The sequence below is a fragment of the Panulirus ornatus genome, chromosome 49 (genome assembly GCF_036320965.1).
Source record: "Panulirus ornatus isolate Po-2019 chromosome 49, ASM3632096v1, whole genome shotgun sequence".
NCBI lineage: Eukaryota > Metazoa > Arthropoda > Malacostraca > Decapoda > Palinuridae > Panulirus > Panulirus ornatus.
Window position 1 is genome coordinate 5,658,992 of NC_092272.1, and position 15,465 is coordinate 5,674,456.

General features: G+C 43.0%; 1 protein-coding gene across 3 annotated transcripts in view; it reads right to left on the bottom strand.

The window, feature by feature from the left end:
* Nucleotides 1–580: 580 nt before the first annotated feature.
* The window catches only part of LOC139764365 (uncharacterized), an 82,125-nt gene continuing 67,240 nt past the window's right edge, over nt 581–15,465 (bottom strand). For 2 of the 3 annotated variants that reach the window (XM_071690900.1, XM_071690899.1), the window contains 9 exons: nt 14,840–14,940; nt 14,081–14,297; nt 13,633–13,782; nt 11,666–11,794; nt 9,111–9,242; nt 8,455–8,598; nt 7,441–7,665; nt 6,368–6,472; nt 581–3,963 (listed from right to left, as the gene is read on the bottom strand). In XM_071690900.1, coding sequence (XP_071547001.1) covers nt 3,857–3,963; nt 6,368–6,472; nt 7,441–7,665; nt 8,455–8,598; nt 9,111–9,242; nt 11,666–11,794; nt 13,633–13,782; nt 14,081–14,297; nt 14,840–14,940 — 1,310 coding nt within the window. In that variant the 3' untranslated portion in view covers nt 581–3,856. The remainder of the gene's footprint in view (nt 3,964–6,367; nt 6,473–7,440; nt 7,666–8,454; nt 8,599–9,110; nt 9,243–11,665; nt 11,795–13,632; nt 13,783–14,080; nt 14,298–14,839; nt 14,941–15,465) is intronic. The other variant, XM_071690901.1, reaches the window with a different exon arrangement.

Here is a 15,465-nt window from a genome sequence, read left to right on the forward strand (position 1 = left end):
CCTGAGGGACACGCCATCACGGCCAGGGTGTGTAAGGCTTTGAGATGTTTTTTCAAGAGACGTGTAACAGCTGCAGTGTCAAGTCTCTCAAGAGAGGTGTGTGTGTGTGTGTGTGTGTGTGTGACACCTATGTTAACACTACACCTACTGTAACAATCTAATATGACGTAACATTTTTTGCTTTACATGTATATAAAAGAAAGTGCCTGAATCAATGAAAATTCAGAAATTGTGAAACACTTGTTCTCATATTGAACGCTCAAGTTTATGGAGCAATATGAGTCATACACAGTTATCATATATTGCAACGCATTCAGCAGTTCTCAGCGACCCAAGACTAGATCAAGACCCAATACTTTCAACTTTAAGGCATTGAAACCTTAAAGTTTAAGATTATGAAACTAATAATAATTCATTGTGTAATCCTGGTGCTACCTCTCCAAGTCAAGAGAAACAATATATATATATATATATATATATATATATATATATATATATATATATATATATATATATATATATATATATATATATATATATATATATATATCAATAAGGCTTTTCGAATAAAACTTCGCAGTTATAAATGTGTTTATAATTGAACAAGGTTGACAGAGACCGCACGTATTAGGACTGAACACAAACATTCTCTCATAATGTTGGTATTACGACTACACACACCTTGCTCACACATGGTAAGGGCTGGCAACTGTGATACATGGGTAATGTACATAGTAATGTACAGCAGAGTACAATGGTAACACTGGGGCGCCTTACGCCACACAGTAGAATACAATGGTAACACTGGGGCGCCTTACGCCACACAGTAGAATACAATGGTAACACTGGGGCGCCTTACGCCACAGCTGATATGACGTTTAGAAAATACACTCGCCACAGGGGCTTGGCTGAATTGTATTCTTGGGATACAGTAGGAAATAAAATGAATGTGATTTTTTTCCTTACTTCAACATAGGAATGAAGTTATAGGTTTATGCAATTATGGATATAAAAGAAAAAAAAAATACATAAAGGTGTACTTACATACAATAAGCATATACACTTATACATATATTTACATGCACACTCGTAAACTTGGTAGTAGAAACTGTTCAAGATATGGGGCCCCACGAGTGCAAAACTCCCTCCCCGTACACTAGAAGTAGGTACTTACAAATAAGTAATTAATCACACACACACACACACACACACACACACACACACACACCATTTGTATCCATACAGGCAGAAATACCCACAAACAAACAGAAAAAAAATATACAGGTAAATATCATTGACAATAAAGACAATAAAGATGACAAAAATATATGTATATATAATATATATAATTTGAGTTGTATTTTCCGCCACAAAAATGATTTTCTCGTTCATAAAACAACTGAAAGCAGTCAATATATGTTGGATAGAACACGTGATATGTTGTGCCTCAGCTTACGAGCCGAGTTCATAAGTATTATCAATGGTCGTATTGGCTATTAGTAAACACCCTTAATATATAATAGTCAGTAAACCAGAGCACAACTCTTGTGACCATTGTTATATTGTAGGTATTTATATATACATCATCACTAAAAATAACACTCGTTGTCTTATACATTAAATGTATTTCATTCATATATATCATTATGCAAATGTTGTCATTTCCTTCGCTTTAAAAGTCGAAACTTCTTATTCATCATATAAATACAGTCACAACTATAACAGTTAGGAAAATGAAAATCATTGTATTACACCATACTTCTCTTGAAGTATTCAGTGAGTTGTATGAAGGAAGGCTTTCCAGGTTATATATAACCCAGGCCTAATGACCTTACTCATGGGTCAACGGTCATTAAACCCAATCTATACATCATTAAGACCTAGATGTAATTTCTTCTATATACTAAATTCTTAAACAATTTCAAACAAATTCTTATCATCAAGTAAGAATTTTTTTTCTTATATTTTCTCTTCCTATTTCGTGCCCTTTCACTTAATACATGAAACTTAGATTTTCGTTCAAGTACAACTTGAGCATCTAGGTTGTGTGAACAATGGCCAGCCCCCAGGATTCGTGTATCAAAATATCTCTCTGTCTGTATCACTCTCCAACTGTTATGATAAATACCTTATCTCTACATAATAATAATAATAATGATAAAATAATAATGATAATTATGATAATTGTAGTCAACATATTCACTTATATATATACAGAGGAACATTATTATATAAATACATTGCAAATATCAACCAACGATAGAGACGCCGAAACATATCTTTTTTTCTATTCTATTTTTTATTTTTTTGTTCCTCACACAAAGTACATATACTGTCCATCAAGATGTGAGTGTGTGGGTGGTTAGTGAGACACACACACACACACACACACACACACACCATGCACTCATTCCCAGAGGACGTATTATGCACTCACACTCTGAAGACGTTCCATGCATTTACACTCAACAGCAATTCATGATATATATCAGTAACTGACGTGTGGTCAGCCATGTGGGGAAGGAATAGATTATGGTGCATGGACTGGGTTATGGCGCCAGGTTTAATGGAATATGTGTTGAGTTATGGTGGTGATGGGGTATGTTGCAAGTGTTAGGTGATGGTGGAGATATTGGGTTATGGTTCAAGTGTTACGTTATGGTGCTGGTGTTAGGCTATTGTGCATGTGTTAGGTTATGGTGCAAATATTGGGTTATGGTGGTGTTGGATTATGGTGCAGCTGTTGAATCATGTTGTAAGCGCTGGGGTTATGGTGCTGGTATTCAGTTATTGTGCAGGTGTTAGATTATGGTACCGGTGATCAGTTATGGCCCAGGTGTTAGGTTATGGTGCTAGTATCTAGGCAATGTGCAGGTACTAGGTTAAGATACATGTGTTTTGTTGCTGATGTACAGATAGGGTACAGGTGTTAAGTTATAGCTCAGGTGTTGAGTTACAGAGCAGGAATTGGATTATGGCGTAGGTATAGGACTATTATAGTGCAAATGTTGGGTTCTGGTATCAAGTAATCTGATATCTACAAAGGAAACTAGTTATGTCACCATCACCATCTTTCTTTTTTCTTTTTTTTTCAAATATGCATTAACTCACCCACAGAACACTAGCTTTCATGTTAAAAATATATCAAGATCTTGTATGTGTGTCACTCAGCTTTATATTGAATGAAGGAGTAGAATATCTTGGAGATGTGGCACCACTGGACTTGTGAATGGAGTAGTAAACATTCCTTGTATGTTTATCAACACAAGCCTTTTAAACTTTAAATGACATAGTAAATGCCTGTGTTCCCTTTTGTGAATGAAAGATTAAATGTCCTTCTACAGTTGCTTTTCTGATTGTTCGAGTCACATTGTTCTTTCATTAATTATAAAAAGTATTTTCTTAGTTCATTCATACGATTATATGATTCATCATTTTCTCGAATGGAGTATATAGCATAATATAGAAAAATTCCTACACACTGAGTCTTTCGTCTTGCGGACTAATACAATATTTACAAGCAAGATTTTCTTGCAGTTTGTTGTCTTTCGTTCAAAACCATCGACAGTAGAATGAGACTGACTCTAAAAAAAAAAACTAATGAGCATATATTTCTTAGAAAGCATAGCTTATAATCTATAACTGTTCTTCGTATTCAGAATGAAGTGTGCAAGTGGGACTAGTTTGTGAAGCAGAGGTGAGCGGTCACAAGGAGGCTGGACAAGTGATGGCGGTATGCTGTCCCCTGTTGATTAAAAAGCAGTTGGTGGGACACTACAGGACGGTGAGGCCACCAGAAACAGTAGTATGGCCAGCAGAAAGTCCAGTACAGTAGGGAGGGGCAGCAAACAGGGCACTAGAGCAGCAGGGGAAGTAGGCAGGCCAACAAGTACAGACAGCAGACAAGAAAATGTAGCATACGATGGAGATTCCCCGCTACACTTCCTGAAGTGCTCGATACCTCTGGAACGGTAACGAAATATTCATATATTACAAACAAACGTCATACCTTGGTATAGGTATATTGTATCCAACTGTTGAACTACAATCATAAAAGAAAAAAAAAAAAAGGAGGGTATAAATACAGAAGTTTACCCTGTTAATCTGTAAAGACATTTTCCTTTTTGATGCAATTCACAAATTGAAATGACAGAAAATTTGAAATATTTCTCACTTTCGTTTTAAAACTTTTTATCAAAAGTAAATTGTCTATCAAATAGCTGAAACTCAGTACCAGATTAATCAATAATTGCTCTGCTAGTATATCTTAACATAGTTATCGAAAAACTTACAATTCCTTATTCATTGTTTATAGACTGAGAGATCGAAGAACTGATTTATCTATGGATTTGATTACTCATTATTTGAAGACGAAGCAATTCATTATATTCTACATAAAACACATCATCCTGAAACTGTGTCACACATGGGACGACCTTTGACAGTCATGGCACACTCGAGAACACATATGTGGATGTACAGGGTGTTCACCATAGCGCCACTGTGTATATATGTTAACAAGCCCGTTGTGCTGTGTGAGGATATAAACATAGGACTACATAATCCCCCTTGACAACAGATTTCGGAGTTTGCTGTGTTCTGAAGTGTATATTTGCCTTCAGGAGTAGGAGGAACATAGCTGTATAGAATGTAAATATGTCTGTACGAGAGTGTAGGTGTGAGTTGGTACGCTGTTGACTATATAGTGTGTGTCTGGGTTGATTAGAAGCGGGTCAGAGAGAGAGAGAGAGAGAGAGAGAGAGAGAGAGAGAGAGAGAGAGAGAGAGAGAGTTTTTCCTTGCTTTCGTGGGAGGTAGGACTCTGTAGAGCGTGTGGGTTAATCTTTATGGGACCTGGACTCTGCTTTTCGCATGTGCCTGGATGTTAGAAGTGAAAGTGGCTCTGGAAGAGTAGCAAAGTTCCCTTGTGTATGAAGTGCACTACGACTCTATACGTACAACAAAGCTCTGCAAGATATGGGACGTATTTGAGTGTCAGCGTCTGTTTCTACAGAGGTTATAGAACAAAGCACCTTAAAGTAGATCGTAACTCTGCACATTATAATCATGGTTCTGTCAGGTATAGGTGGAAGGGTTTAGTTGGGAATGGAATTAGTGAGGGTCTGGCTTTGCTGGTTGTAAGCGTGGTTTTACCGGGCATGGACGTGGGCGTGGGCGTGGGCGTGGGCTTAGGCGTGGTTTCGCCAAGTCTGGGAGGGTTATAGGAGGAGTAACGAGCTCTCTGAGGCCAAGGGTGGAATGCTAATGGGGCTCTATTATGTCATCAAGCGGACCAAACGTTGCTGTGGCAGGTCATTAAGTGGTTTTAATCTCGACTCTACGAGGTCATTGGAGGTTTGAATGTTGCAGTTCTTAGGGTCCAATAGGAACTAATCGTGGGTCTTGAGGACTATGTGTGGTTTTCAAGGTTCTGGAGGGATGGATGAGGCGCTGTGAGGTCAAGAGAATGAGGGAGTGAAATTTAATGAAGTGTGATAAGATCAGGGTCACTTGGTGGGGTCAAGGGTCACGTGGTGGGGTCAGGGGTCAATGTCACAGGTTACTTGGTCAGATCAGAGATTGTTTAGTGGTGTTAGGGATCACCACGTAGGGTCAGACGTCTTCATGTGGGTCAGGGGCCATTTGTGGAGGTCAGGGTTCACTTGAAGAGTCATGTCAAGGGTCATTAAGCAGGAACGTTAGTACTAATTCAAGTCAAAGTTCGGTAAGTAGAGTCAGGGTCTAGACTGTGTGGTTAGAGGTCACTGAGGGAGGGCAGGGCAGGGTTGTTACGCGAAAAAACGAGTCCCTGGGTAGTTTTGCTCGTGCTACGTTAGGTAAGAAATCACTGGAGTGGAGGTCAAACATCACTGACTGGGGTCAAATAACCAAGTCTGATGATACTGGTAGGTCAGATGTCCGGGGTCAGGTCAATGATCAGTGAATGTGAGGGGAGAGAGTTGAAATTACGTAGTCAGGGTTATCATTTGACTGTCAGAAATTCAATGTATGAGGTCAAAGGTCACAGGACGGGGGTCAAGGGGTCGTTACGTGGGTCAGATGCAACTGGATGGCATCAGGGGAATCTGTGTGAGGTCACAGTGAGGCAGAGGATGTGACAGGGTAGGTCATGCCAAGAGGGTATCTGGAAGGGTTCATCAAATACCATCGTGGTCAGGGCCCACAGGAGTCCCTGCTGGGGCCCTACACCGTGACGGGGCTGGTTACCAGAGACAGGGTCACGGAGGTCATCAGGCAGGGTCACAGGGCAACAGGGTGCACGAGTCTTCTTAGGGTGGTGCACCTGGGGTCAAGGGTCACAGGGATGAGGGTGGCAGACTGATCAAGACAAAGTGGGCGGGACTCACCGGGGTAGAGTGGGCGGGGTAGCGGATCGCTGGGCGGGGCGGCCTCTTGTATGTAGCGATGGGGGGCGGCGTCGGAGGGGTCGGCATCTGGAGGGGTGCTCGAACCTGGGGACGAGGAGGAGGAGGAGGACCAAGAATTTACTACAAGGGGCATGGCGGACTTATCTCAGTGGGCGTGGCGATGGTGGGCACCGCCCTATGACGTAGCAGGAGGGAGGGAGAGCTTACCTAAGGGCACACCTGTGGAGACGCTTCCTGAGGGTGATGTAAGGGAGGATATACGGGTCTTCAGGCCCTCGGGAACATACAAGTGACAGAGAAAAGGTTTTGTAAACACGGAGGGAAACGATACGGCAGGGTTGTCTCGTCTATCTCAAACGTGAGTCTCTAATCTATAGACGAAGTTCATTTCACTATCACATTATTGTTTGTTGTTTCAGAGGGCAAGTCCGGCATCTGAGAGAGTCAAGGATGTCCATAAATTTGGGCGTCGAAGCGACGTGAAGTTTTGATAGGGAGAAGTTGTGTGTGTGTGTGTGTGTGAGGGGACGTCCATCAGTGTATGCTGGACGTGGACGATGGTGGTAAAAAGTAGTCAAAACTCGTGCATGTCTGAGGCTTCGACTAGACGGGTCTCGACAGATCCCTGTCGGTCAGGATCAACACCAGCGGGCTTACTGAAGGAATGATGCACTACATAAGAGCCACTTCAGCCGACATCTACCACGTCTGGTTGCTTGGGTCGAGACCTGAGTCCATCACCAGGACCCCACGTCCAAGTTGGAATCTATGCTAAGGAAACACAGGACTTCCCCGACCCCCCAGAAGTTCTGAGCAAACTCCTGGGCCGGCACGAGCATCGCGTGAGTAACTTGGGATTTCAGAACGTGTCCTTCTGATTAATTAAATGTGATCATACGTGATTAACATGACCAATATGCTCACGTGATTCAAATTTTGCTTAATGTTATCGGCGAAAATTGCCGAGGAAATGTTGATCAGAAATGTGTTCATACCCTTAAAGGAGTGAAGACTTACGTTGTAAAGGCGACGTATAATGAAGCATGACTTACGTTGTAAAGACGACGAAGACGACGAGGAAGGAGAGGAAGAGGCGGAGGAGGAGGAGGAGGAGCCAGCGGCCACCAAGGAGGTCTTCTCTAAGGCCTTCCCGTCAAGCTGACTGTTGACGAAGGCCTTGTGGCTGTTGTCGGTGGTGGGAGGCGCCGTGGTGGTCGTTGTGGTCGTCGTCGTAGTAGTTGTGGTCGTGGTTGTGGTCGTGGTCGTCGTAGTGAACTCTGGAAGGAAGATGGGGAAGCTACCATTAACGACAGATGGTGTTGCCAGGCGCCACCATCGCGAGGAACTAAAGCCAAGCGCTCAGATCCATCATTGTGTGTGGAGCGCGCGCGCGCGCGTGGAGGCACACAGCGGATGACGGAGAGTTGTGGTGATGGGGACGCGTTCCGCCCGTCTACATCATTTAACGCCAAGCCTCCCGCTGTATAGAGGGGGCGCCTAGGGTTCATACAAATGCCTGATGGAGCGGAGCTACACGGAGAAGTACTCACCCCAACACACAGAACTTTTGACAAAGGCGCAAGGAAATGTGGTAAAGTCTGGACCAGAATGTGGAGAGGAATGGCTGGCTCCTGTGGCCGCCAGATAACAACAACAGAACCTGCTAAGTTGGCGTCCAGGGAAAAACGAGCCACACGTCCGTTGTTTCTTTATCATGTGTTTACGTCATTCACTCTCCTCCACCTCACCCAGAGAGAGAGAGAGAGAGAGAGAGAGAGAGAGAGAGAGAGAGAGAGGAAGAGCAGTTTGACTTAAGTAGTTCAGAGACAATGTTGCCAAAATTGCAAAATTTGCATTTCCCTGTACAAATATACCGGTAGGAAACGAAACACAAACACACAGGCATGCACACTCACGAATTTATATATACATGGAGAGATACACATACACAGATAAACACATTTGTATACACACAAATTCTCTCTCTCTCTGTCTGCCTTTCTCTCTTTCTCTCGAACACACACACACACACAGACACACACACACACACACACACACACACTCACCTACGAGAGTAAGCATGGAGGAGTTGGACCCGAGTGAGTTGGTAACGTTGCAGCGGTAGTGGCCGAAGTTCTCTGGACCGACGCCGTTCAGGACCAACCTGGAGGTTCCAGACCCGCGCGGCTCCCAGTCTTCCAGCGACCCTTCTGGAACGGCAGTAGCGGACTCCAGGTGAAGAGGAGGAATGGAAAGGGAAGGTGAGGTGATAGGAGGCGTGTTAACGCCTTCCAGGAGAGATAAAAAGCAGGAGAGATGGTTCGCTGATTCCAGGAGAGATAAGGAGGACAATAAGAGATATTTACCTCCTTCCTAAAGAGATAAGAAGGAGAGACTATAACCTCCTTCCAGTGGAGATAGAAGGAGAGAGATGAAAAGTAATTTATATCAAGACACCAATTGAACACGAAGACACGGTAAAGAGGAAACAGAAAAACAAATGAAGGTAAGATAGAGGAACATGAGACAAGACTGTGTTCAGAATTCTTGAGAAAGAAAATAGACAAACTATGAATACACTGGCAAATAAGAGGCAAATATAGACGTCCAACAAAGTTAATTTAGACTTTAATGATAGACTAACGAAATTTCAGATCACCTCAAGTTAAGGTGTAGACTACCATGAGGAAAGTGGTTTAGGATTGTGTCAGAATCTTCTTACCAATGATAACACCATCCTTGGTCCACGTGATGGTCGGTGCTGGCCACGCCCTATAACGGCAAACGAGCACCGCCCTTCCGTGAAGCTCCACCCACACTACGCCCGTACCGGCCACGCCCATCTCCGGCGCGACTGGAAGATGATGTGGACGTCAACACTGACACCTTCCTTTCCACAATACGACTCCTTATTCCTCAGGTAAATAAAGTATAACACAGTCTTCAGATAACAGAGCACAACACAGTAGGGTAGTAAGAGAGCACAACACAGTAGCGTAGTAACAGAGCACAACACAGTAGGGTAGTAACAGAGCACAACACAGTAGGGTAGTAACAGAGCACAACACAGTAGGGTAGTAACAGAGCACAACACAGTAGGGTAGTAACAGAGCACAACACAGTAGGGTAGTAACAGAGCACAACACAGTAGGGTAGTAACAGAGCACAGTATATGGCAAGGGGGGTTTAATGGTGAGGTTTGTCGAGAAGTAATGTTAACAACACAATCACAACACTAATGGTAACTCTGAGTAATGGGTCTAATCTCTCATTATGACCCATAACTTCCAGTATATACCTGTCTCGTCCCAGGTCGACAGAGGTGAGAGTTCAACTCCGTCTCGAACCTCTGACCTGGTCGCCTCTCCCGCGGTAAAATGGCCAGCTTTAAGCTTGACCCGTGACCCACAGGTTTGCGCTCCGCAGAAGGGCGATCCCAACCTATCACTATGTTAGCCCAAGACTGCTTTGTTACAGCCGTCCATAAAAGTGGAAATCCTGCATGACTGCGGTTGACCTGAGACAGGAGAGATGACCTGACTCTCTGGACCGACCTGTGACTTGACCTACGTCTCTCGTCCCTCCGCTGGGTCCACAGAATGCTAATGTCTTCCTACACAACACAGGTGGATCCACAACCAGCTGGGATACTGGTGACCCACGCCTGTCTAATCAAACGAGACGCTTCATCATGTAAGCGTGAAGGTATATGTTGATCATGTCCGGGCAAAGGCCAATGGTAATCATGTGCAGCTTAATCATGGTAAGGCCTACTGGAAATTTAAACATCCAGGAGACACGGATCATCCACGCCATTCATTATACAGCGAATACATCCTACATCATGCAGGCAATACATTGTAAAGACTCATGCCCAAAATATGAAAATGATACTGACATTACAACGGATAAGGAAAGTATGAGAAATGATTATAGACAAAACATAAAAACCATGAGAGTTCCTGTAGTAAATATATCAACAAACCTTACTAATATATACAACATTGTCTTATATCTTCGAGAAAAATTTCATCTTGATATTATAGACCATATCAATACCTTCTATGAAATCTAGTATTATTAAGGACGTGAGAAACCTGACTGATTAATTACCTTATATTTAACCCTACAGACGATAATCACCGATACATTCACCACTGGTAACTACATGAACATTTGACCACTACATCTCTCATCACCACTACACAACCTACAGAACCCAGTATCATCATCACCACTACACAACCTACAGAACCCAGTATCATCTTCACCACTACACAACCTACAGAACCCAGTATCATCACCACTACACAAACTACAGAACCCAGTATCATCATCACCACTACACAACCTACAGAACCCAGTATCATCACCACTACACAAACTACAGAACCCAGTATCATCACCACTACACAACCTACAGAACCCAGTATCATCACCACTACACAACCTACAGAACCCAGTATCATCATCACCACTACACAACCTACAGAACCCAGTATCATCACCACTACACAACCTACAGAACCCAGTATCATCACCACTACACAACCTACAGAACCCAGTATCATCATCACCACTACACAACCTACAGAACCCAGTATCATCATCACCACTACACAAACTACAGAACCCAGTATCATCACCACTACACAACCTACAGAACCCAGTATCATCACCACTACACAAACTACAGAACCCAGTATCATCACCACTACACAACCTACAGAACCCAGTATCATCATCACCACTACACAACCTACAGAACCCAGTATCATCACCACTACACAACCTACAGAACCCAGTATCATCACCACTACACAAACGACGCCCAATCATTCCCAGTATTATCTACGCTCGGGTTTTCATAATTACACTAAAATAATTTCGCATAATGATATTGGGAAAATTAGGAAATGTATGATAATCTAATAATAATTTTCGAATAATTGGCAGCAAACTATTTACGCTAGATAATTTAGGCAAAGCTTATCATTCTCGTCGTTTTATTTTTGTAGTATTGACAGATGTGATCAATTATCTAAAAGTGATTTGTTCACACTTAACCTGTAATATTGGCTTTGAAAATCACACACACACACACACACATACACACACACACACATACACACACACACGCGCGCGCGCGCGCACTTGACGGAGACTGACCTACTCACACTTGACGGAGACTGGCCTACTCACACTTGACGGAGGCTGACCTACTCACACTTGACGGAGGCTGACCTACTCACACTTGACGGAGGCTGACCTACTCACACTTGACGGAGACCTGGACCCGGGCGGAGACTGCTGGAGGAATACCATTCTTCGCCACACACAAGAAGGCTCCTGCGTCGTCCTTGTTCACTGTGGCCAGGTGCAGACGGGGCCCCGCTGCCTCCACCACTGTTGGAGAACAGATGTGAGTGATGCTCTGGTGGAGAGAGAGAGAGGACGAGGAAGAGTATTCTAGTATCTCTACCGCTGTTGGAGAACGCGTGGTGGTGATGTGGTGGAGAGGGAGAAAGAATAGGTGGTACTGTAGTCTCTCCACCAACCTTAGAGAACGAATGTTGGTGATATGCTGATAAGGAAATGTTGTTGGTTCTCCAACATTGTTGGAGAAACAACGTTTCTTTGATCTAAATATCTGATCTGTTCTTGATAATGGAAGATGATGATAAAGTCAGTAATTTGCAAAAGAAAAAGAAATATATTGACCAGCTTACAGATAAGGATCAAAGAAGATTGAGGAAAGACATATATTGACCTCACCTTGATTTATGTTGTATCTAGTTATTTGTGGAGAGTATAACTGAGGTGGAGAGTGAGATTATCTGTCACACTGGATAACAAGAGGCTTTTCATTACGTAGACAGACCAGGATTTTGGTGAGAATCTGACTGTGTGGTATGTTGTGAAGATATATGAATATGTCAGATATATTTTCTTCTGTCTGATCCGATATCTTCGTTGGAAATGATTATAGATATGATAGTTGTGATCTTTATATAGAATCTTATCTCTGTAAATGTTTAGCTAAAGAGAAGTACGTATGTGAGAGTGATGTATCCCTCAATTCATAACAATGAATGTAATTTCCTAAAAGAACTCAAGTGTTGAGCTCGGCAGTCCCTCGAGAACGACAAGTGAAAAACGTTTGTCAAGAGACGAACACTTGGTGAGGGGGGGTTACTGACCCCCCCCCCCCCCCCCCCCCTCTCCATCCCCGCTTCCCCCCCAGATGTGTATTGCTCCGCTCCCACTCTTAATGCCGGCCCGCTCCCCATCTTTTTTCCCCATCTTGCTTCCTTTCTTTTTCCCCCTCACCCTCTCTCTCTCTCTCTCTCTCTCACCTTTTTCCCCTCACCAGTCGTCCGCCTCTTATCTTCACGTTCTTGAAGAGCTAAAGTTCCCTGGCGAGTATCCGGGTAAACATTAGCACAGTCCAGCTTCGCTAAGCTTTTTAGCTTTTTTGTTTTTACCAAAAGAATTACTTTTGGGTTACTTTTCCCCAATTATTTTGTTCGTTGTCTTAATTTGCCATAACGGACTAGGATTACATTAACGTATGCAAACGTGATGATGTTTTTATACGCTATAGAGTCACTGGTCTAAATTTGCTGTGGAATCAGTGATAAAGGTTGTAGTTATATCAATAGAATATGGGTTCTTATAGAAAATGTAGTGTATGTGTGTGTGTGTGTCTGTGTTTGTCTGTGTTTAAAGATTCCCAAAGACTAAACTAGTCAATGATAACCTGTTCTCAGATCTCCCATCACTAAAACAAAAGTAAGATCACTATTCTCCGATGGTGGGGTTCGAGTCCCTTCCCTCACCATCTCAGCCTCCCCGAACATCGATAGTCCAATTATTCTACATGGAGGAAGTCGACTGTTATAATATTGCAAAATATTATTAGAATTACAACGCCTGAGTGATCTTAGAGCGGTTTTTCTTGCCACATCTGCCTCCAGTCTCAGGATATTGTTGTTACAATAAGAACGTTTATATATATATATATATATATATATATATATATATATATATATATATATATATATATATATATATATAAAGATATTTCGTCCATATATATAATGTTTGTAGGGTTGGAGTTAGGCAGATAATTACAGCTGGAGATGGAGTAATTAAAATCATTAATGAACTCTACTTGTTCCTTCTCTTCCTTCCACCCTCACCCTTCCACCCTCACCCTTCCACCCTCACCCTTCCATACTCACCCTGGGAGAGGTTTAGGGTGAAGGCAGCACCGTCCTCCCTCCTCCAGGTGAGGCTAGGTTCAGGGTCGCCCATCGCCTCACACTGCAGCACCACAGTGTCCCCCTCAGAGACCATCACGTCCTCGGGAGGATGAATGATCTTGGGTGGCACTGTAGGGGGAGAACATGACCACGTACACAGGGAACAACGAATGAACTCCTAGAAATGTCGTGAACACCTGAGGAAGCAGTTGAGGAGGTCTCGACTTGGTGAAAAATAGCCTAAGTTGAGAGTCGTAATGGACCCCTGACAGTCGACACTCATGAAATCCAAACAACCAAGTAAATAATACAAGACCTGACAAACCTTTGACAGTGATGTCGAAAGAGAGAGAGAGAGAGAGAGAGAGAGAGAGAGAGAGAGAGAGAGAGAGAGAGAGAGAGAGAGAGAGAGAGGAGACCTACTCACCCACAACAGCTATTCGAAAGTAGAGCTTCTCAGGAGGCACAGTATTGACCTGGCACAGGTAGTCGCCCTGGTCGGTTGTAGTGACGTTGTTGATGACCAGGGACCAGGAGGCACCTTCCCTCTCCTTCAGGAGGGAGACTCGAGGGTTCTTCGTGATGACAACAGTCCCCACGGTCAACACTGCTCGACCTGTCTCCCCATAGTGCATCCACGCTACCTGCAGGAGGATGGGTCCCTGGTGAATACCTGTTACGAGTACCTGGTGAGTCAGGATGGGTCCCTGGTGATTACCTGTTACGAGTACCTGGTGAGTCCACAGTACTTGGCAATACCAAGGGATGAGTCTCAAATGACATTCATGCCCAGGAAAACACAACTACCACCACAATGAGTGAATGTGATTCACACTCACTACGACAATATTCACCACAGCTAGCTACTCACCACTTCTCTAACAATCATGTTCACTAATAGCCACAATCATCATTAATACCAATTTACTTTAACTTATACTTACATGAAAACTACATACCACTACTATCATCAACCATTACGTCTCGTACTCATGACCCACTACAGGTCTATACCAGTACCACAACCACCACAATCACCATTAATGTACCACCTCGATAACGAGGATAATGTTCCCTCTCCCAGCACCACTACACTACAGGCAGGTCCACCAATCACCACCAAGAACATTAAGTCTCTCCAACACGTTCCTCCCTCACCACCACCAACACCATTACACACACTAACCTTGTATTGACTGAGGTGGTCCACTACACACGTGAGCTTGGCCCTGCGTCCTGCCACTACAGTCAAATTTTGTAAAGCTGTAGCGAGAGAGGGTCTCACTTCTGAGGAAAGAGATAAAAAGACATATCTAGAAAGAGATACAGAGAGATATTTCTATTTACAGAACTAATGGGTTTTGTGGTAAACTTAAGGACTAATGGGTATAGATGAGGACCACCATGAGGACTGGAGAGAAAACAAATGGGTGTTTAACCAAACTCACACTAATGAGGAAATAATGAGTTCCTGACAAACTTCACCTTAATGAGTAAGGTTAAAGGGTGTTTGGTTGAAGAAAGGAAATGCTCGAACAGGAAGAAAGTGGAGGTAACAGACATTTAGGTATAAACAGTAAAGACTTACAGTTAACAGAAGCAATGGAAACAGTTGGTGACATAACAACAGTAACTAATAAGAATAACTGCATCAGATTCATCAGAGATGAAGCATGAGGTCATTTGAATCCAGACTCGCTGATGATATATTGACAAATTGCAAATGAAATTGCATATCACCTCTGATATACATTTTAACACGACGAAAACAAATAACTGGTCCGATGCCAATTAATACAACCCAATTAAATA